This window comes from Pituophis catenifer, unplaced genomic scaffold, assembly GCF_029215685.1.
Source record: "Pituophis catenifer annectens isolate HBS135680 unplaced genomic scaffold, rPitCat1.0.hap2 SCAF_10, whole genome shotgun sequence".
Lineage (NCBI taxonomy): Eukaryota > Metazoa > Chordata > Lepidosauria > Squamata > Colubridae > Pituophis > Pituophis catenifer.
The window spans coordinates 13331569-13351865 of NW_027256890.1; the positions used below are offsets into that span (position 1 = coordinate 13331569).

Here is a 20297-nt window from a genome sequence, read left to right on the forward strand (position 1 = left end):
CCTCCTCCTCCCCTCCTCCTCCTCCTCTCCTCCTTCTCCTTCCTCCTCCTTCTTCTTCCTCCTCCTCTCCTCCTCCCCTCCTCCTCCTCCTTCTTCTCCTTCTCCTTCCTCCTCCTCTTCTTCTTCCTCCAACTCTCCTCCTCCTCCTCTCCTCCTCCTTCTTCTTCTTTCTCCTCCTCCTCCTCCTCCTTCTTCTTCTTTCTCCTCCTCCTCCTCCTCCTCCTCTCTGCAAACCCCACTCCCTTTTGGCACTGATGATGTTAGCTAGTTGGGTAGTGAAAGAAAACCACCAAGGTCAGAGAGCCTCAAGGACCCCACAGTCCTCCTCCTCCTCCTCCTCTTCTTCTCCTTCTTCCTCCTCCTCCCTTCTCCCTTCTCCTTCTCCTTCTTCCTCCTCCCTTCTTCCCCCTTCTCTTCTTGCACTGCTACCTAGTTTGGGTCGTGAAGCATCTGCCAGAAATCCACCCAGCTCAGAGAGCACCAAGGACCCCCCCCCAGTCCTCCTCCTCCTCCTCCTCCCTGGAAACCCTTCTCCCCGTCGCCCTGATGCTGTTCCCTAGTTGGGCAAGGCAACGTCTGCCAGCAAAGCCTCAGCCCTGAGCAAGCCCAGCCCAGGGGAGGAGGGGAGGGGAGGGGAGGGGAGGAGGATGGGCAGCGCAGAGCCCCTCCCTCGCCCGCCCGGGGTTGGCTGCTGCAGCCCGGCCGCCTCGCTCGGTCCGCCCCGCGCCGGGCAGGAGGCGCAGGCGAGCGAAGATGGCGACGCGGGCAGGCAGCCTCCCGGCCCGGCACTGGCTGCGGACCCTGCGCTGGGGAGACCCCCGGCCCGGAGCCCGGTGAGATTCCCTCCCCTCCCCTCCCTTGCCTTCCTCCTCCTCCTCCTCCTTTTTCTCCTTCTCTCCTTTCTTTCTTTCTTTCTTTCTTTCCCTCCTCCTCGTGACTCCAGCAGCCCCTGCGCTCTCCTCCTCCTCCTCTTCCTTTTTCTCCTTCTGTTCTTTCTCCTCCTCTTCCTTTTTCTGCTTCTCCTCTTTTTCCTCCTCTTCCTTTTTCTCCTTCTGTTCTTTCTTTCCCTCCTCCTCCTCCTCCTCCTCCTCTTCCTTTTTCTCCTTCTCTCCTTTCTTTCTTTCTTTCTTTCTTTCCCTCCTCCTCCTCCTTGTGACTCCAGCAGCCCCTGCGCCCTCCTCCTCCTCTTCCTTTTTCTCCTTCTGTTCTTTCTCCTCCTCTTCCTTTTTCTGCTTCTCCTCTTCTTTCTTTCCCTCCTTCTCTCCTTCCTCGTCTTTCTCTTCCTCTCCTTCTCCTTCCTTTTCCTCCTCCTCCTTTTTCTCCTTCTTTCTTTCTTTCTTTCCCTCCTCCTCCTCCTCCTCCTCTTCCTCCTCGTGACTCCAACCGGCCCTGCACTCCCCTCCTCCTCCTCCTTTTTCTCCTTCTGTTCTTTCTCCTCCTCCCTGTGACTCCAGCAGCCCCTGCGCTCTCCTCCTCCTCTTCCTTTTTCTCCTTCTCCTTTTCTTTCTTTCTTCTCCTCTTCTTCTTCCTCCTTCTCCCCTTCTTCCTTTTCCTCCTCCTCCTCCTCCCCGTGATTCCAGCAGCCCCTGCGCTCTCCTCCTCCTCCTCCTCCTTTTTCTCCTTCTTTCTTTCTTTCTCCTCCTCTTCCTTTTTCTTTCTCTCCTCCTCGTGACTCCAGCAGCCCCTGCGCCCTCCTCCTCCTCTTCCTCTTTCTCCTTCTTTCTTCCTCTCTTCCTTTTTCTGCTTCTTCTCTTCTTCCTTTTCCTCCTCCTCGTGACTCCAACCGGCCCTGCACTCCCCTCCTCCTCTTTCTTTTTCTCCTTCGGTTCTTCCTCCTCCTCCCCGTGACTCCAGCAGCCCCTGTGCTCTCCTCCTCTTCCTTTTTCTCCTTCTCCTCTTCTTTCTTTCCCTCCCTCCTCCTCTCCTTCCTCGTCTTTCTCTTCCTCTTCCTCTCTTTCTCCCCTTCTTCCTTTCCCCCCCTCCTCCTCCTCGTGACTCCAGCAGCCCCTGCGCTCTCCTCCTCCTCTTCCTTTTTCTCCTTCCCTTCTTTCTTTCTTCCTCTCTTCCTTTTCCTCCTCCTCCTCGTGATTCCAGCTGGCCCTGCACTCTCCTCCTCCTCCTCTTTCTGTTTCTCCTTCTCTCCTTCTTTCTTCCCCTCCTCTTCCTCTTCTTTACTTCTTCCTCCTCTTCCTCCTCCCCCTGCCCCCGCCTCCAGCAGCCCGGCTCTGCACTCTCCTCCTCCCCTTTCTTTTTCTCCTTCTCTTCTGCTTTCTTTCTTTCCCTCTTCCTCTTTCTTTCCCTCCTCCTCTTCCTTGTCTTACTCCTCTTCTTTGTCTTCTTCTTCCTCCTCCTCCTCTTCCTTTCCCTCGTGTTCCTCCTCTCCTTCTCCTATTCTTCCTCCTTTTCGTCTTCCTCCTCCCCTCCTCTTTCTCTCTCTCTCTCTCTCCCCCATCTTCCTCCTTCTCTTTTCTCCTCTTCCCTTTTCTCCTTCTCTCTTTCTTCCTAGTCTTCCTTTTCCTCCTCCTCCTCCTCTTTCTCTCCCTGTCTTCCTCCTTCTCTTTCTCCTCTTCCCTTTTCTCCTTCTCCCTCTCTTCCTCTCCCTAGTCTTCTTCCTCTTCTTCCTCCTCCTCCTCCTCTCCTCCTCTTCCTCTCCGGGCCCAATCCCTGTGCGGAGAGGCAGCCTCAGGGACTATGTGGATGCGCCAGAGGAGGGGTCACCCACCCACCCACCCCCAGACGATGGGGAAAAACTGTGAGCTGGGATGGTTCAATGCCTCCCTGTCTGAGCAGGGGGTGGACTAGAGGATCTTTGAGGTCCCCTCCGGCCCTAGGATTCCCCTCCCCTTTCTCAGAGGGTCCTGCAAGGATGCTTTGGGTTGCTGGGGAAAGGAATGTCAAAGTGGAAACTCTCCTCTTCTTGTCCCTGGAGGCACAAAATAACATTTTAAGTCCTTCCTTTTTTTTTTTTTTTTTTTCATTATAAATTTAAAAGATGGGGGTACCTGGCTGCTCCCGCCTCCCTTTTTCTCCCCAAATAACCTGCGAACGGGTCGTGGGTTTGCAGAACTGAAGGTCAAGGTCTCGCCGACCAGGCCAGCGTCGTAAAAGAGGTCAAACGGTGATGTTTGAACCCTTTCCAATCTTCACCATCCACATTGTAAGTAAAGAGAAAGGTTCCCCTGGCACATCTGTGCTAGTCGTTCCCGACTCTAGGGGGCGGTGCTCATCTCCGTTTCAAAGCCGAAGAGCCAGCGCTGTCCGAAGAAGACGTCTCCGTGGTCACGTGGCCGGCATGACTCAACGCCAAAGGCGCCCAAAACGCTGCTCCCTTCCCACCAAAGGTGGTCCCTATTTTTCTATTTGCATTTTTTACCTGCTTTCGAACTGCTAGGTTGGCAGAAGCTGGGACAAGTCACGGGAGCTCACCCCGTTAACGCGGCACTAGGGACTCGAACCGCCGAACTGCCGACCTTTCGATCAACAAGCTCAACGTCTTAGCCACTGAGCCACTGCATCCCCATTAGCCATTAAATTAAAATTAGCCATTGTTTAATCCACTACAGAACGAAGACCTGTGGCCGACTGGACCCATCATACTTGATGATGTCGTCGATCAAATCTTGTTGGGGGTCTTTTTCGTGGATGCTTTTTTTTTAATCAAGGGGGATCCATTTTGGGGGGGGGTCCACCTGCCCTCCGTCCTTCTTGCTATGCAACCGGCCCGTTTCCATTTCCATCCTTTGACTCTCTCGCGGGCATCGTATTACTTTCGTTTGTCCTCTGATCCACGCGCGGCTCTTTCTATCTTGTCTCGTGATGCCCACCGGGACTCTTTCCGTGGCTCTTTGCGCAGGGCCTCGTCCGCTTCGGTATCGATGGTGAGGTCGGTGGCTGGGTTTTACCACCGGCATTTGCAAGAGCCGTGGTGGCGCAGAGGTTAGAAGGCGGCATTGCAGGCAAACTCTGCCCACAGCCAGGAAGTTCGATCCTGACCGGCTCAAGGTTGATTCAGCCTTCCGTCCTTCCGAGGTCGGTAAAGGAGGACCCAGATTGTTGGGGGCAAGAGGCCGACTCTGTAAACTGCTTAGAGAGGACTAAAAGCAATATGAAGCGGTATATAAGTCTAAATGTGATTGCTATTGCTTGCTTTGCTCTTCCTTTTCTTTCTTTCTCTTTTTTTCTTTCCTTCCTTCCCTCCCTCCCTCTTTCTTTCTTTCTTTTTTCTTTCCTTCCTTCTTTCCTTCCCTCCCTCTTTCTTTCTTTCTTTCCTTTCTTCCCTCCCTCCCTCTTTTTTTCTTTCCTTCCTTCCCTCCCTCCCTCCCTCTTTCTTTCTTTTACTTTCCTTCCTTCCTTTCCTCCCTCCCTTTCTTTCTTTCTTTCTTTTACTTTCTTTTTTCTTTCCTTCCTTACTACCCTCTTTCTTTCTCTTTCTTTTTCCTTTCTTTCCTTCCCCTTCCTTCCTTTCTCCCTCTTTTTTTTCCTTTCTTTCTTTTTTCTTTTTTCTTTCTTTCCTTCCTTCCTTCTTTCCTTCCCTCCTTCCCTCCCTCTTTCTTTCTTTCTTTCTTTATTTATTTTTTCTTTCTTTCTTTCTTTCTGGTTCTTTTTTTCTGGTTTGTTCTTTCTAGTTCTTTCTTTCTTTCTGGTTCTTTTTTTTCTCTTTCTTTCCTTTCTTTCTTTTTTTCTTTTTTTTCTTTCTTTCTTTCTTTCTTTCTTTCTTTCTTTCTTTCTTTCTTTCTTTCTTTCTTTCTTTCTTTCTTTCTTTCTTTCTTTCTTTCTTTCTTTCCTGGAGCAAAGGTTGGTCAAAACAACAGAATTTCCTGAGATGGCAAAATCGACTTGTTTGATTAGGGGAAAAACAACACAAACTACACTTGTCAGCAACCGGAGAGCTCGTATGGGCTTTTTGCTGAAAAAGGAGAAAAAAAAAATTGAACGCGATTTATTTTGCTTTGGTGATAACAAAAGTGTAGAGCACAGAGAGAAAGGGCCCACGATATACCTCCACAGTGATATAATATAAATGCATTTCTCATTCCTTTTTAACTTTACGGTTCACTTCTTTTCCTTTTTTTTTTTTTCCTTTCAGTTTCTTTGTTTTGCCTGTTTTTTTTTTAAAAAAAACCTTCAATAAAAGTAAACTAAAAAGGGAAAGAAAAAAAAAAACTGCTTGAACTACAGCCCCCATCCTTCACCCAGGCAGCATGGTTGGGGGGGGGGCAGCTGTGGATGATGGGTATTATTATCAAACCCGGTAGGGAGAAAACATTTTTGGGGGGGGGATTGCTCTTGAAGGATAAGGAGAGGGTTGCTAACCAAGGATTTCAGATTAGCCCATTGAAAAGATTGTTTTCCAGCTATTTTCTGAAGTTAATGAGTGACCAGGATCGGAGCAAAGGTCTTGGTCAAATAAAACGGGGGAAATATTATTAGTAAAAGTTGATTGGTATATACTGGATCACCTCTCTGGAAAGCTTTCTTGGTCGTGGGGGTTTTTTTTTTTAATCCGTTTTATGTAAAGAGAGCTAATAAGGAAAGGTTTGATTGCATTTGGTTTTCAAGAAAGTTTATATCTCATTACGGGAGGACTACAAAGAATAAGAGTAAGGAGAGAAGAGAGAAGAGAAGGCAGAATAGAATAGAATAGAAGATAAAATAGATTAGAATTAGGAACGAGAGAAGAGAAGAGAAAAAAGAAGAGAAGAGAAAAGGCAGAATAGAATAGAATGGAATAGAATAGAATAGAAAATAGAATAGAATAGAGAAAGAAGGAACGAGAGAAGAGAAGAGAAAAAAGAGAAGAGAAGAGAAAAGGCAGAATAGAATAGAATGGAATAGAATAGAATAGAAAATAGAATAGAATAGAGAAAGAAGGAACGAGAGAAGAGAAGAGAAAAAAGAAGAGAAGAGAAAAGGCAGAATAGAATAGAATGGAATAGAATAGAATAGAAAATAGAATAGAATAGAGAAAGAAGGAACGAGAGAAGAGAAGAGAAAAAAGAAGAGAAGAGAAAAGGCAGAATAGAATAGAATGGAATGGAATGGAATAGAAAATAGAATAGAATAGAGAAAGAAGGAACAGGAGAAGAGAAGAGAAAAAAGAGAAGAGAAGAGAAAAGGCAGAATAGAATAGAATGGAATAGAATAGAATAGAAAATAGAATAGAATAGAGAAAGAAGGAACGGGAGAAGAGAAGAGAAAAAAGAGAAGAGAAGAGAAGAGAAGAGAAGAGAAGAGAAGAGAAAAGGCAGAATAGAATAGAATAGAATAGAATAGAGAAGGAACGAAAAGAGAAGAGAAGAGAAGAGAAGAGAAAAGGCAGAGTAGAATAGAATAGAATAGAGAAAGGAATGAGAGGAGAAGAAAAAAGAGAAGAAGAGAAGGCAGAATAGAATAGAATAGAATAGAATAGAATAGAATAGAATAGAATAGAATAGAATAGAATAGAGAAAGAAGGAACGAAAGAAGAGAAGAGAAAAAAGAAGATAAGAGAAAAGGCAGAATAGAATAGAATAGAGAAAAAAGGAATGAGAGAAGAGAAGAGAAAAAAGAAGAGAAAAGGCAGAATAGAATAGAATAGAATAGAATAGAATAGAATAGAATAGAATAGAATAGAATAGAATAGAATAGAATAGAATAGAATAGAATAACAGAGTTGGAAGGGAACCTTGGAGGTCTTCTAGTCCACCCCCCTGCCCAGGCAGGAAACCCTACACCACTTCAGACAAATGGTTATCCAACCTCTTCTTAAAAGCTTCCAGTGATGGAGCATCCACAACTTCTGGTGGCAAGGAGTTCCACCCATCAAAATAAGACGTCTCGATTTTGTTTTTCAGGGGTTATTCCAAAGACGGCGAAAGCAGCTGGTTCCGCTCGCTCTTCGTCCACAAGGTGGATCCCCGAAAAGATGCCCATTCCAACCTCCTGTCCAAGAAAGAGACTAACCACCTCTACAAGATCCAATGTGAGTCCCTCCTGCCCGATTCCTAGATTTTTTTTGTTCTTCTTCTGGTTTCCTGGAGCAGTTACAACCGCCTCCTGATTTCATGGGCGTCTCTCATTTGGGGGCCACTGAAAGAAGTTTGGACTTCAACTCCCAGAATCCCCCAGCCAGCAATGCAATGCTGGCTGGGGAATTCTGGGAATTGAAGCAGTGGTGAAATCCAATTTTTTTTTTTTACTACCGGTTCTGTGAGTGTGGCTTGCTGGGCGTTGGCATGGTGTGGTTTGGTGGGCGTGGCTTGGTGGGCGTGGCAGGGGAAGGATACTGCAAAATCTCCATTCCCTCCGCACTCCTGGGAGAAGGATATTGCAAAATCCCCATTCCACTCCAGGGGGAACGATATGGCAAAATCCCCATTCCCACTCCACTCCAGGGGAAGGATATTGCAAAATCCCCATTCCCTCCCCACTCCTGGGGGAAGGATATTGCAAAATCTCCATTCCCTCCCCACTCCAGGGGAAGGATATTGCAAAATCTCCATTCCCTCCCCACTCCTGGGGGAAGGATGTTGCAAAATCCCCATTCCCTCTCCACTCCAGGGGGAAGGATATTGCAAAATCCCCATTCCCTCTCCACTCCTGGGAGAAGGATATTGCAAAATCCCCATTCCACTCCAGGGGAAGGATATTGTAAAATCTCCATTCCCTCCCCATACCTGGGGGAAGGATATTGCAAAATCCCCATTCCCACCCCCACTCCAGGGGAAGGATATTGCAAAATCCTCATTCCCACCTCACTCCTGGGGGAAGGATATTGCAAAACCCCCATTCCCACCCCACTCCAGGGGAAGGATATTGCAAAATCCCCATTCCCACTCCACTCCAGGGGAAGGATATTGCAAAATCCCCATTCCCACCCCACTCCAGGGGAAGGATATTGCAAAATCTCCATTCCCTCCCCACTCCGGGGCCAGCCAGAGGTGGTATTTGCCGGTTCTCCAAACTGCTCAAAATTTCCGCTTTTGTTTGAAATTAGCCAGTTAATTTGCTGTGATTGGCTTCCTCTCCATTTCTTTTGGGCTGTTCCCTCCTGCTTTCCTTCAACCGCTGTTTCTTTCTCTCGTTTCCAGTCCACAATGTGAAGCCCGAGTGCTTGGATGCCTACAACACACTTGCGTAAGAATCAACCTACCTTATTTTTTCATGGTTTAGGTAGCCCCACAATATTGCGCTGTACGTTTGATAAATAAAGGTGCAGCGCTTAGAATGCAGAATTGCAGGCTGACTCTGCCCACAGGTAGGAAGTTCGATCCTGACCGGCTCAAAGTTGACCCTTCCTTCCTTCCTTCCTTCCTTCCTTCCTTCCTTCCTTCCTTCCTTCCTTCCTTCCTTCTTTCCTTCCTGTGCAGTAGCTAGAAAGGAGTATTGCAGGCTAATTCTGCCCACTGCCGGCAGTTCGATCCTGACCGGCTCAAGGTTGACCCAGCCTGCCTGCCTGCCTGCCTGCCTGCCTGCCTGCCTTCCTTCCTTCCTTCCTTCCTTCCTTCCTTCCTTCCTTCCTTCCTTCCTGTGCAGTAGTTAGAAAGGCTAATTCTGCCCACTACCAGGAGTTCGATCCTGACTGGCTCAAGGTTGACTCAGCCTGCCTTCCTTCCTTCCTTCCTTCCTTCCTTCCTTCCTTCCCTCCCTCCTTCCTTCCTTCCTTCCTTCCTTCCTTCCTTCCTTCCTTCCTTCCTGTGCAGTAGTTAGAAAGGAATATTGCAGGCTAATTCTGGCCACTGCCAGCAGTTCGATCCTGACAGGCTCAAGGTTGACTCAGCCTTCCTTCCTTCCTTCCTTCCTTCCTTCCTTCCTTCCTTCCTTCCTTCCTTCCTTTCTGTGCAGTAGTTAGAAAGGAGTATTGCAGGCTAATTCTGCCCACTGCCAGCAGTTCAATCCTGACCGGCTCAAGGTTGACTCAGCCTTCCATCCTTCCGAGATGGGTAAAATAATGAGGCCCAGATTGTTGGGGGCAAATAGGCTGACTCTGTAAACTGCTTAGAGGGGGCTGGGAAGCACGGTGAAGCAGCATATAAGTCTTAAGTGCTTATTGCTGTTGTATTTATTCCTGAGCAACTAAGAATAACAGCAAAAGATTGTGTTGGTTTGTCCAAGGGAAATATTTTGGATTTATTTATTTATTATTTATTTATTACATGGATTTATATGCCGCCATTCTCCCGAAGGACTCAGGGCGGCGAACACAAATTAAGAAACAAGTACAATAAAAACATAATTTAATCCAAATAATTAAATAATTATTCAAATAATTGCATTCAGATGACTCCAGTCCCACAAACAAATGCATCCTTTGCTGTTCGTTGGGCTCCATCGTGCACTCAGTAACGTGCAAAAGCGAGGAGAGGGAAGGCTCAACTTTTAGCAGCCCCGCAATCCTGAAATTCTCCATTATTTTACCAATATTTGCTTTGGTGCCCTTCTGTTAATTTTGTGCCTTGCATTGCAGGGAGGAAGTCCTTCCCAAGCTGCATTCAGACACCGGGTATCCGTGTGAGCTGGTTGGCAACTGGAATACCTGGTACGGCGATCAGGACCAGGCAGGTGAGAAGGTGGGGCAGGCAGGTGATTTGAGCTGCGTGAAGGGCACACTGTACAGGACCCGGTCCTCACCTAACGACCTTGTGTTTAGTGACTGTTCAAGCTTACAAACGGGGCTGCGACAGGTGATTTAAGGCCTGTCCTCACACTTACAACACGGTGACAGCCATCCCTGTGGTCATGGGGTTGCAATCCAGGCACCTGGCAACCGTCCTGCGTTTACGACGGTCGCAGTATGTGTCGTCCCCCATCCCCCCGGTCGCCATTTGCGGCTTTCCCAACCAGGTTCCCATGAGCAAAATCAGTGGGGAAGCCGATAAGAGAAGATGGCCAGTCACAGTGATGTGATGTGTCGCTTAATGACCTTGGGGGGGTTCGCTTAACGACCACAGCAGAGGCAAAGGTTGTAACATGGGGTGCAGTCACCAGATGCCTCACGAAATTGCCATGTCGCTTAACAACAGAATTTCCCATCCCTCTTACGGTTATAAGTCAAGGATTGCTTGTACTATTCTCTATTGATTTTTCTACTGATTTTCTACTCATTCTTCTATTGATTCTTCTACTGATTTTTTACTGATTTTTTACTGATTCTTCTATTTTATTTTATTTTTCTACTGATTCTTCTACTGATTTTCTGCTGATTCTTCTATTGATTTTTCTACTGATTTTTCTATTGATTTTTCTACTGATTATTAACTGATTCTTCTACTGATTTTTCTATTGATTCTTCTGATTTTCCTACTGATTCTTCTATTGATTTTTCTATTGATTTTTCTACTGATTATTAACTGATTTTTCTACTGATTCTTCTATTGATTTTCTACTGATTTTTTACTGATTCTTCTATTTTATTTTATTTTTCTACTGATTCTTCTGATTTTCTGCTGATTCTTCTATTGATTTTTCTACTGATTCTTCTATTGATTTTCTACTGATTTTCCTACTGATTCTTCTATTGATTTTTCTATTGATTTTTCTACTGATTATTAACTGATTCTTCTACTGATTTTTCTATTGATTCTTCTACTGATTCTTCTATTGATTTTCTACTGATTTTTAACTGATTCTTCCACTGATTTTTCTATTGATTCTTCTACTGATTTTTCTGATTCTTCTATTGACCTTCCCCGAGCATTCACCATAAACAACGGTCATAAACCTACTCTTTTTCAGTGCCGTTGTAAATTCAAATGGTCACTAAGCCAACTGTTGTAAGCCGAGGATCACCTGTACCGTAGGACAACGCAGCTCAAGGCTCGCTGACATTTTATGTCGACTCCTCTTTGGAGCTCTTTAAGACACCGAATCTTTTGTCTCCCTGCAGTTCACATCTGGAGATTCGTCGGCGGTTATTCAGCCCTCATGGAGTCCATGAACAAGCTGAGGGAGAACCAGGTATTTGGGGTGCCCCCCTCACACCCCTGTCTTTGCTGGTGCAACAGGTTGCCGTGCTGTTACCTGTTATTTATTTGCTTGTTAAAGTTATACGTGTCAAACACGGGGGACACCAGGAGATTCAGGCAGTTCAAATAAGATATCAAGATTTATTGCAATCTTAAGCTCGCAACAAGAATCTGAACTACTAACAGTCAAGGGAAATGAGCGGGAGATAAGACTAGAAAGGAATTCAGGATTTCTGATGAGCACGCAGGGATTCAGGACTGATGACATGTTTGACTCTCCCTCCCTCCCTCGGCTTCAGCCTGTCCGTCTCCTACAATATCTCACTGTGGGGCTACAGATAGTCTTCGACTTACGACCGCAATTGAGCCCAAAGTTTAGGTTGCTAAGTGAAACATTTGTGACATGAGTTTGCTCCGTTTTACGAACTTTTCCTGCCACAATTGTCAAGTGAACCATTGCCTTTATTCGGTTAGTAACACACGGTTGTTAAATGAATCTGCCTTCCCCACTGACTTTGCTTGTCGGAAGGTGGCAAAAGCAGATCACGTGACCCGAGCACACGGCAACCGTCGTAAATATGAACCCGTTGCCAAGTACCTGACTTTTGATCATGTGACCTTGGGGATGCTGCAATGGTCGTAAGTGTGAAAAACGGTCATAAGGCACTTTTTAAAGTGCCATCGCAACTTCAAACGGTCACTCAAAGAACTGTTGTAAGTCGAGGACTGCAACGAATTTTAATTTGTTAAACTTATACGTGTCAAGTGCCGGGGACATCAGGAGATTCCAGCAGTTCAAATAAGTATAAAGTTTTATTGCAAGCTTAAGCTCGCTACCAGAATCTGAACTACTAACAGTTCAAGGGAAATGAGCGGGAGATAAGAATAGAAAGGAATGCAAAAGGGGCTGGACTGGTGAGCAGGCAGGGATTCAGGGCTGATGACGTGTTTGACCCCACCTCCCTCGGGCTCAGCCTTCTCATCTACAAGATGCTGCCTGTCTCCCTGGGGGGGGCTATTCTAGGTAGCTTATCATTGGCCAGTTGATGCCACACAACCCAACGTTCACTTCCAGAAGAGGCCACCAAGCTGAGTGGCTAGAGCAGGGGTCTCCAAACTCGGCAACTTTTAAGACCTGTGGACTTCAGTGCCCAGAATTCCTCGGCCAGTCCACTATCCCCGTCTCCGAGCCGAGTTCCTGGAAACATTTTTTTTTTTATTTAAAAAGTTTTACAAATACATTTTCTCCCCAATTTCCCCCCCCCAAAACCCCCCAATACCCTCCCTAACCCTCCCCTTTTCCCCCCCAGGACTTCCACAATATAAAATCCTAATTGAAAAATACACATTATAAAACTTATAAAACTTAAACCCCTCCACCCCCTATATACTGTTATTACCTTCATAAAACTCAGTTAATTTGACCCTACATAATACATTTGTTCAGCTAAAAGCTATCTGATATTTCTTAGTTTGGTATTTCTTCTGCACATAATCTATCCACTTTTTCCACTCCCATACATAAGTCTCTTGAGTTCGGTCTTTTAAGCATGCTGAAATCTTCGCCATCTCTGCAAAACTGGCCATCTTCAAGGTCCATTCTTCAATGGTGGGCATCGCTTCATTTTTCCAATATTGGCCTATCAGTAATCTCGCTGCTGTCACCGTATGCAGTATCAATTTTGTTTCACCCAGTGTAAAAACCCTTAACTATACCCAATAAAAACAATTGGGGAGAAAACTGAAGTTTTTTCTTCAAAACGTTTTGCATAACCCACCAAACCTGGAAAAATTTTTTGACCTCGAGGAAAAAAATAAACAAAAAAAAACCCGACAGCCATTCGGCTGCCTCCTTCCTGCCTTCTGACTCTTTGCTTCTTCTCTTCCGGCAGGAATATTTACAATTCCGTAAAGAGAGGAGTCACATGCTCCATTCCCGAAGGAACCAGCTGCTCCTGGAGTTCAGTTTTTGGAATGAGCCTCTGCCCCGCCCCGGGCCCAACATCTACGAGCTGCGAAGCTACAAGTTGAAGGTGAAGCCGCTTCTAACTCCGCTTCTAACGACAGGGAGAGCCAATAAGTCAGCGTTTCTCAACCGGAAGGTAGGTGGACTTCAACTCCCAGAATTCCTCTTGCTGGCTGGGGAATTCTGGGAGTTGAAGTCCACCTAACTTCAAGTGGCCAACGTTGAGGAAGACTGCAATAAGGAATATTGTCTCCAATCCATTTCCCATTTCCAGATACATCCCAAAATGGGGCCAGCTGCTTTGGCTCCCTCCCCACCTCCATTTGGTCCCAGTTGAGAAATGGAGGTCCGAGATAAACATGACTTTGGGCCAATCACCAGGAGGCAGTGAGTTCTAGTCCCGCCTTTGGCATGAAAGCCAGCTGGGTGACTTTGGGCCAATCACCAGGGGACTGTGAGTTTTAGTCCTGCCTTAGGCATGAAAGCCAGCTGGGTGACTTTGGGCCAATCACCAGGGGACTGTGAGTTCTAGTCCCGCCTTAGGCATGAAAGCCAGCTGGGTGACTTTGGGCCAATCACCAGGGGACTGTGAGTTCTAGTCCCGCCTTAGGCATGAAAGCCAGCTGGGTGACTTTGGGCCAATCACTAGGAGGCAGTGAGTTCTAGTCCCGCATTAGGCATGAAAGCCAGCTGGGTGACTTTGGGCCAATCACCAGGGGACTATGAGTTCTAGTCCCGCCTTAGGCATGAAAGCCAGCTGGGTGACTTTGGGCCAATCACCAGGGGACTGTGAGTTCTAGTCCCGCCTTAGGCATGAAAGCCAGCTGGGTGACTTTGGGCCAATCAGCCAGAGGCAGTGAGTTCTAGTCCCGCCTTAGGCCCAAAAGCCAACTGGGTGACTTTGGACCAATAGCAGCAGGCTGCGAGTTCTAATCTTGCCTTAGGCATAAATACAGGCTGGGAGACTTTGGGCCAGTCCCTCTCTTTTTAGCTCATCCCATCTCTCAGGGTTATCGTGGTGAGGACAGATAGGAGGAGGAAAGCATATTCTATATGTTCCCTGCCTTGAGTTATTTATAAAGAAACGAAGGAGGGATAGCAATGTAATGAATTAATTTCCTGACCCACCCGTAAAGACTTTAGATTTGCCAATTCGGTGCCATCAATCTTTGAAACCATTTTGTACAATTTCTTGTCTTTTCTTGTTGACTTTCAGCCTGGGACCATGATCGAATGGGGAAACAACTGGTAAGCCAGAAAGCCGTTCAGATATTTTTAAAGTCCAATTTCTCCGAAAGTCAGTATGAAAGAGAAATGAATGAATGAAATTCCCCCAAAGAAAAAAAAGTAAGATTTGCAACTTGCAGCTTGCACAGAGCAAAATGAGACACACCGTATTTTTCGGAGTATAAGACTCACCTTTTTCCCCCCAAAAGAGGGTGAAAATCTGGGTGCGTCTTATACTCCGAATGTAGCCCCACTCAGCCTCTCAAATGGAGGTTTCAGAGGCTGAAAGAAGCTTCAGAAAAAAAGCCTCAGAAACGAAGCTTCAGAAAAAAAAGCCTCCAAACAGAGCTTCAGAAAAAAAGCCTCTGAAAGGCTTTTATCTAAAATAATATGGCAAGCAACAAAAGAAGAATCAGTAAAGGTTCTAACCAACCTATGCTAACAAATCTGGAGAATGACACAATAACCAACAGATCGGAAGAGGTTAATCTATATACCAATACCAAAGAAAGGAGATTGATCAGAGTACAGATAGTCCTTCAGAAAAAAAGCCTCTGAAAGAAGCTTCAGAAAAAAAGCCTCTGAAAGAAGCTTCAGAAAAAAAGCCTCTGAAAGAAGCTTCAGAAAAAAAGCCTCTGAAAGAAGCTTCAGAAAAAGAGCCTCCAAACAGAGCTTCAGGAAAAAGAGCCTCCAAACAGAGCTTCAGGAAAAAAGCCTTTTTTTCTGAAGCTCTTTCGGAGGCTTTCAGAGGCAGAAAAAAGCAGTTTTTTCTGAAACAGAGTTTCAGAAGTTTCAGAGGCAGAAAAAAAAGCAAGGCACAGAGCTCACAACCAAGGAACCTGTTGCTAAAATTCACCTCTGGGAACAGCTGATTGGGGCTATTCTGGGAGGCCGATCAACCCACCAGTCAGCTTTTTTCTTATTTTCCTCCCCAAAAACTAAGGTGCGTCTTATACTCCGGTGCGTCTTATACTCCGAAAAATATGGTAATTAATACATAATTAAGTTCATCCAAGAAATAAGTCTTATTTTGCTGGTTCCGTTGTGTCCTCTTTTTTTTTATTCCAAAAACGGAAGCCATGTTATCGCAGCACCAAAAATGTAACAGATCGTAGATTTGTTCAGCAGGGAAAACCAGGTTGATGTTTATATGCCGTGGGCATATAAAGGCTTTCTTGGTTTGGAGAAGAGAGAAACCCAGGTCCTGAAATTCTGATATTTTTTTCATAAAAGGAGAGCCAGTTTGGTCTGGTGGTTAAGGTACCAGATTACAAACCAGGAGACGGTGAGTTCTAGTCCCGCTTTAGGCAGGAAAGCTGGCTGGGTAGTTTTGGGGCCCGTCACCAGGATATCTGTAACTTGTCGGCTCTGGTATCAAGGCTGTTTGGGGTCCTTGGTGCTGTCTGAACTCAGTGGTTTTCTTGCAGACTGTCGAGTCTGCAAGAGCCTCGAGCCAAGCTTCAAAAGAAATCCAGTCATTTATTAGGAGCTTCATGTCGGCACGTTTCAAGTGAAGCCAACTCTGACCCCACGTAATTTACGGGCCAGACTTGACCCTGTTTCCCCCCTCCCCCCCCCAGGGTGTGTCATCAGTCACATTCGCCAATGGAGCAATTTCACGGGTTGTAGAGATCACTCCCCTCCGGCCGCTGTGGGTAGCCCTGGGAGACAGCCTTGAGAGAGAGATGTCTGGAATGTGCTTTTGTTTTTGGCTGCCGTGCTGCTTCGCCGGTTTTCCCATCCCCGTTGCCTATGGCAACGCGAGAGCAGGCCAGGGATGCTTTGCGAGTTGACACAGACGTTTCATTACCCAACTAGGTAATTTTGTCAGTGCTAGAAGGGAGAGGAGGTCGCAGAATGGAGGAGGAGGAGAAGAGAGGAGAAGGACTGTGGGGTCCTTGGTGCTCTCTGAGCTTGCTTGTTGTCTTGCAGACATTTCATGACCCAACTAGGTGATGTCATCAATGCTAGTAGAAGGGAAAGGAGTTTGCTCTCGGTTGATATACAAGTGGGGTCAAAGCTGTTTGCTTTTCACCCGTGTAAGAATGCCTCAACATTGTGGGAACAGGCAATATTAATTATTAGCACCCGTGTTTCTTTCTTCTCTCTTTTTTTCTCTGTCGGCGCAGGGCTCGGGCAATTAAACATCGTCAAGATAACCAGGAAGCTGTAGGCGGCTTTTTCTCCCAAATTGGAGAGTTGTACATCGTACATCACTTGTGGGGTAGGTACTCTTGAAACCCATTGTCCTTTAGAGCAGGAGTCTCCAACCTTGGCAACTTTAAGCCTGGCAGACTTCAACTCCCAGAATTCCCCTTGCTGGCTGGGGAATTCTGGGAGTTGAAGTCCACCTAACTTCAAGTGGCCAATGTTGAGGAAGACTGCAATAAGGAATATCGTCTCCAATCCATTTCCCATTTCCAGATACCCCCAAAATGGGGCCAGCTGCTTTGCCCCTCCCCCCCAACCTCCATTTGGCGCTCTCAGAGGAGGGTCTCAGTTGAGAAAGGGAGGTCCGAGATAAACATGACTTTAGGCCAATCATTAGGAGGTAGTGAGTTCTAGTTCTAGTCCCGCCCTAGGCACAAAAGCCAACTGGGTGATTTTGGGCCAGTCCCTCTCTTTTTTAGCTCAACCCACCTCACAGGATTCTGGGAGTTGAAGTCCGCCGGGCTTAAACTTGCTTTAAACTTAAACTTAAACTTGCTTTAGAGCCCGTCCATTTCTGTTCCTTTGTCCTGTTGGTTGATTGCCCCCATTCCACTACAAACTGATTTGCTGAACAAGCCATAGTTAATACCTAACCATCATTACCTATGGTTTGTAAGATATGATGCTTGGGTGTACTTAGCGCTTCTAGTACGAAGCCAACACCAGGCAGTGGCTGAGTTTCCCACAACAAACATGCAGGTAGACCTCAACTTACGACCACAATTCAGTCCAGAATTTCTGTTGCTAAGTGAGACAATTGTTAAGAGAATGTGTAACCCGGGGAGGTTACATGTTTTATTAATCTAGGTTTAGGATTTGATTGAGCCTTACTTACGCAAGAGGTTGTTTGGGGGTCTTTGCAAGACGATGTTTTTGGTCCCTTTGCAGCCTACAGAGATCTGCAATCTCGAGAGGAGATACGGAACGCTGCCTGGAGGAAGCGAGGATGGGATGAAAATGTTTACTACACAGGTCAGGACCTTTTGAGGAGGGTCTGCTGGACATCTTATCCAAAGTTGTGGCAGCTTCGGTGCGCCGATCATTGCTGGGCTGGTGCTGCAATCACATGACCTTCGTTTCCAGGGTTCTGTGACAGTTTCCCAGCCAATCTTGCAATCCCTTGCTGCCTTCCCCATTCAGCTGCAGCCACTTAACCTGCCTAAGAGGGAAGGAGGGAGGGGAAAGGAAGGAAGGAAAGGAGAGAAGAAAGATGGGGAGGGAGGGAGAGAGGAAGGAAGGAAGGAGAGAAGAAAAAGGGAGGGAGGGAGGGAGGAAAGGGAAGAAAAAAGGTGAGAAGGGAGGAAGGAAGGAATTTCCCAAGATACTGTCTCACTCTGTGACGCTTTGAATGTCCTCTGTTTGCAGTTCCTCTCGTTCGGAGCATGGAATCCAGAATCATGATCCCTTTGAAGATTTCCCCGTTGCAGTGACCAGCCTTCCCTGGGCTGAGCCGTCACCCAGGAGAAGAAGAAGAAACCCCCAACTTTGTTACATTTCCTCCCCGACCTTTTCCCCTCTAATAATCTTCGTTACATCCCAATTTTCTAACTTTTTCTGCTTTGTACAGAGCTGTGTTGCTCCACTTAGGGCGCTTGTGCGGACTTCAACTCCCAGAATTCCCCAGCCAGCACGCTTTTAAGAAAGCAGGGACTTCAACTCCCACCATTCCTGAGTCGGCGCATGGCCGGCTGGGGAATTCTGGGAGTCGATATCCACACATCTTAAAGCGTCATGACGCCCCGGGGCGCGGGCCGGCATGCACACAGCTCAACTCGTGTGTGCGGTGGGCCAATGTGGGCACACACACACAGTTGAGTTGCCTGTGTATGCTCGTGCACGCTGCCACACCACTCACGTGGCCCGGTTCCAAGAGTGAAATGCTACCAGTTCGGACCGCTTCTCCTGAACCGGTAGTAAAAAAAAATTATATCAGTTTGGGCAAACCGGTATTTCTGATGATCAACTGTTCCATGCGATTTATATTCCCTAGAAAGCAGGAAATCCTGCTTTCGAGCGAATCTAAATCATGCGGCGCAGCTGTTCCCCCCCCCCCCCCTCCGATGTTCTACTTACTTTAGAAAAGGCTTCTTAATCCTCCTTTTTCAGTGCTTTGCAGTTGCACCTGCGGTTTGGCGCGGACCACACATGCACGTACAAAGCGAACTGGAAACGAAGCGAACCGGTAGCAGACTTCATAGCATTTCCCCCCCCCCCCCCACAAGCTGGGCCGCCAAGTCGCAAAAACCGGGGACCGCTGCCCTAGGTTGAGAAACACTTTATCTAGAGAGCTTCTCTCTCTCTTTTTTTTTTTTATCATTCCATTCTACTTTTTTCCTTCCTCCCAACCTGTTAATTTCCAACCAGAGCTGTGCGTCCCGGATGGGTGAACGCTTTGCTTGTTTCTTCAGAGGAAGAGGAAAATCAAATATTTCATCAATGGCTATTGTTACACCTTGAACAGCTGACCTTGGTGTCTGCGGTGAGGGATGGGCGCTTTTTAAAAAATTTTGGGCGCCGGATTCTCTGTGCCTAGCGTCCAGCCTCTTTCCTGGAAGGGGAAGGCGAGCCTCTCCCCACCCACCCAGCCTCCTTTAAGAAGGACGAGCATTCTGGCACCTGGGAGCATGGATGTGGGCCTGCCGTGGCTGCAGATGTTCTTGGCAGGAGTTTGATGGAGATGGAGCCACGTAAAGAGAATGGATTGTAGTCGCAATAATAATAATAATAAAAGTCTGCTTTTCAAGGGCCGTGCGACCTGCCTTATTGCACACGTAAATTAAATACCGTATTTTTCGGAGTAGAAGACGCAGCTTAGTTTTTGGGGAGGAAAATGTGGGGGGGGGGGGGAATCTGCCTACCAGGTATTCATCCGGCTAGCATCCTTAGTCTGGTCAGCTTCAGCACATTAGTTGGCTGGGATTTTTTATCCCCTGCTTGGGGATAAAAAACAGCTTCTAAGGCACGGCTGAGAGGAAGCAGCCATGAGAAATGAAGGAGAAACTTCCTGACAGAACAATTAACCTGTGGAACAGCTTGCCACCAGAAGTTGTGGATGCTCCATCACTGGAGGTTTTCAAGAAGAGCCATTGGTCCAGAACGATAAAAGAGTCTCTTGCTTAACCCGGTGAAGGTTGGATTAAAAAAAAAACACCAAGGTGCAGAAGTTATGGGTGCTCTTATCACTGAAGGTTTTCAAGAAAAGTTTGACCGGGATGGTTTAATAAAGATTCCTGCCTAGGACAAGGGGTTGGACTAGAAGACCTCCAAGGTCCCTTCCGGTCCTTACGATAATATGACTCTACTTGGCAACAGATTTTTTTTAACGCAATTTGTGATTCTCGGGATAGTAATCCTTTAGATAGGGAAGCCGTTGCCAGGTGTAAGATATTAACGAATGTCAAGAAGACGAGAGGCATCTGTTGGGTGCACGCTGACCTGTCAAAAGTGATCCTTGTTCTCTCTTTGTGCTTGTGTCAGAGTTAAGTGCTTGGTCAGCAAAAGGACCAAAGTCTCAACCGCAAGGGTTTGCTTGCTGCACTTTGCCTGGCCTCGTCCTCCTTCGAAGCCTTGATTTCTTTCTTTTTTTTCTTTTTTTTTTTTAAATTACTCATATTTTTCGGAGTATAAGACGCTCCGGACTATATAAGATGCACCTACCTTTTTTGGGGAGGAAAACAAAAAAAAGAAATCTGCCTCTGCCCCCCAGCAATTTTGCCTCATTGCAGCAAACAGCCTGCTTTACTTTCAGTTTCGTTTTCAGCATAGCTTGATTAGCACAAGAAAAAAAAATCTGCCTCCCAGCAATTTACCTCCTTGCGGCAAACAGCAGAGGCCCGCGCAGCAATAGGCAATGGCCATCCCTACAGCTGAGAGTCGGGAGGCCAATCCAACGGACAATCAACTTGTGCGAATTAGGCTGTGCTGAAGCTGAAACGGGCTGTTTCTGCTTG

General features: G+C 46.7%; 1 protein-coding gene across 1 annotated transcript; it reads left to right on the forward strand.

The window, feature by feature from the left end:
• The first annotated feature begins 752 nt into the window (after positions 1 to 752).
• On the forward strand, positions 753 to 18655 carry NIPSNAP1 (nipsnap homolog 1). The gene is made up of 10 exons (XM_070950283.1): positions 753 to 833; positions 6834 to 6961; positions 8070 to 8115; positions 9446 to 9540; positions 10865 to 10935; positions 12836 to 12976; positions 14126 to 14157; positions 16266 to 16360; positions 17236 to 17319; positions 17713 to 18655. Exons 1-10 carry the CDS (start codon positions 754 to 756, stop codon positions 17775 to 17777), a joined length of 837 nt encoding a protein of 278 aa, XP_070806384.1. The 5' UTR covers position 753; the 3' UTR covers positions 17778 to 18655.
• Positions 18656 to 20297: the final 1642 nt, after the last annotated feature.

Excerpts from the sequence above, each read along its gene's own strand:
- NIPSNAP1 (XM_070950283.1), top strand. The coding sequence starts at position 754 with ATGGCGACGCGGGCAGGCAGCCTCCCGGCCCGGCACTGGCTGCGGACC. Across the intron at positions 8,116-9,445 it reads GATGCCTACAACACACTTGC|GGAGGAAGTCCTTCCCAAGC; the intron begins GTAAGAATCAAC and ends CTTGCATTGCAG. Across the intron at positions 17,320-17,712 it reads TGAAAATGTTTACTACACAG|TTCCTCTCGTTCGGAGCATG; the intron begins GTCAGGACCTTT and ends CTCTGTTTGCAG.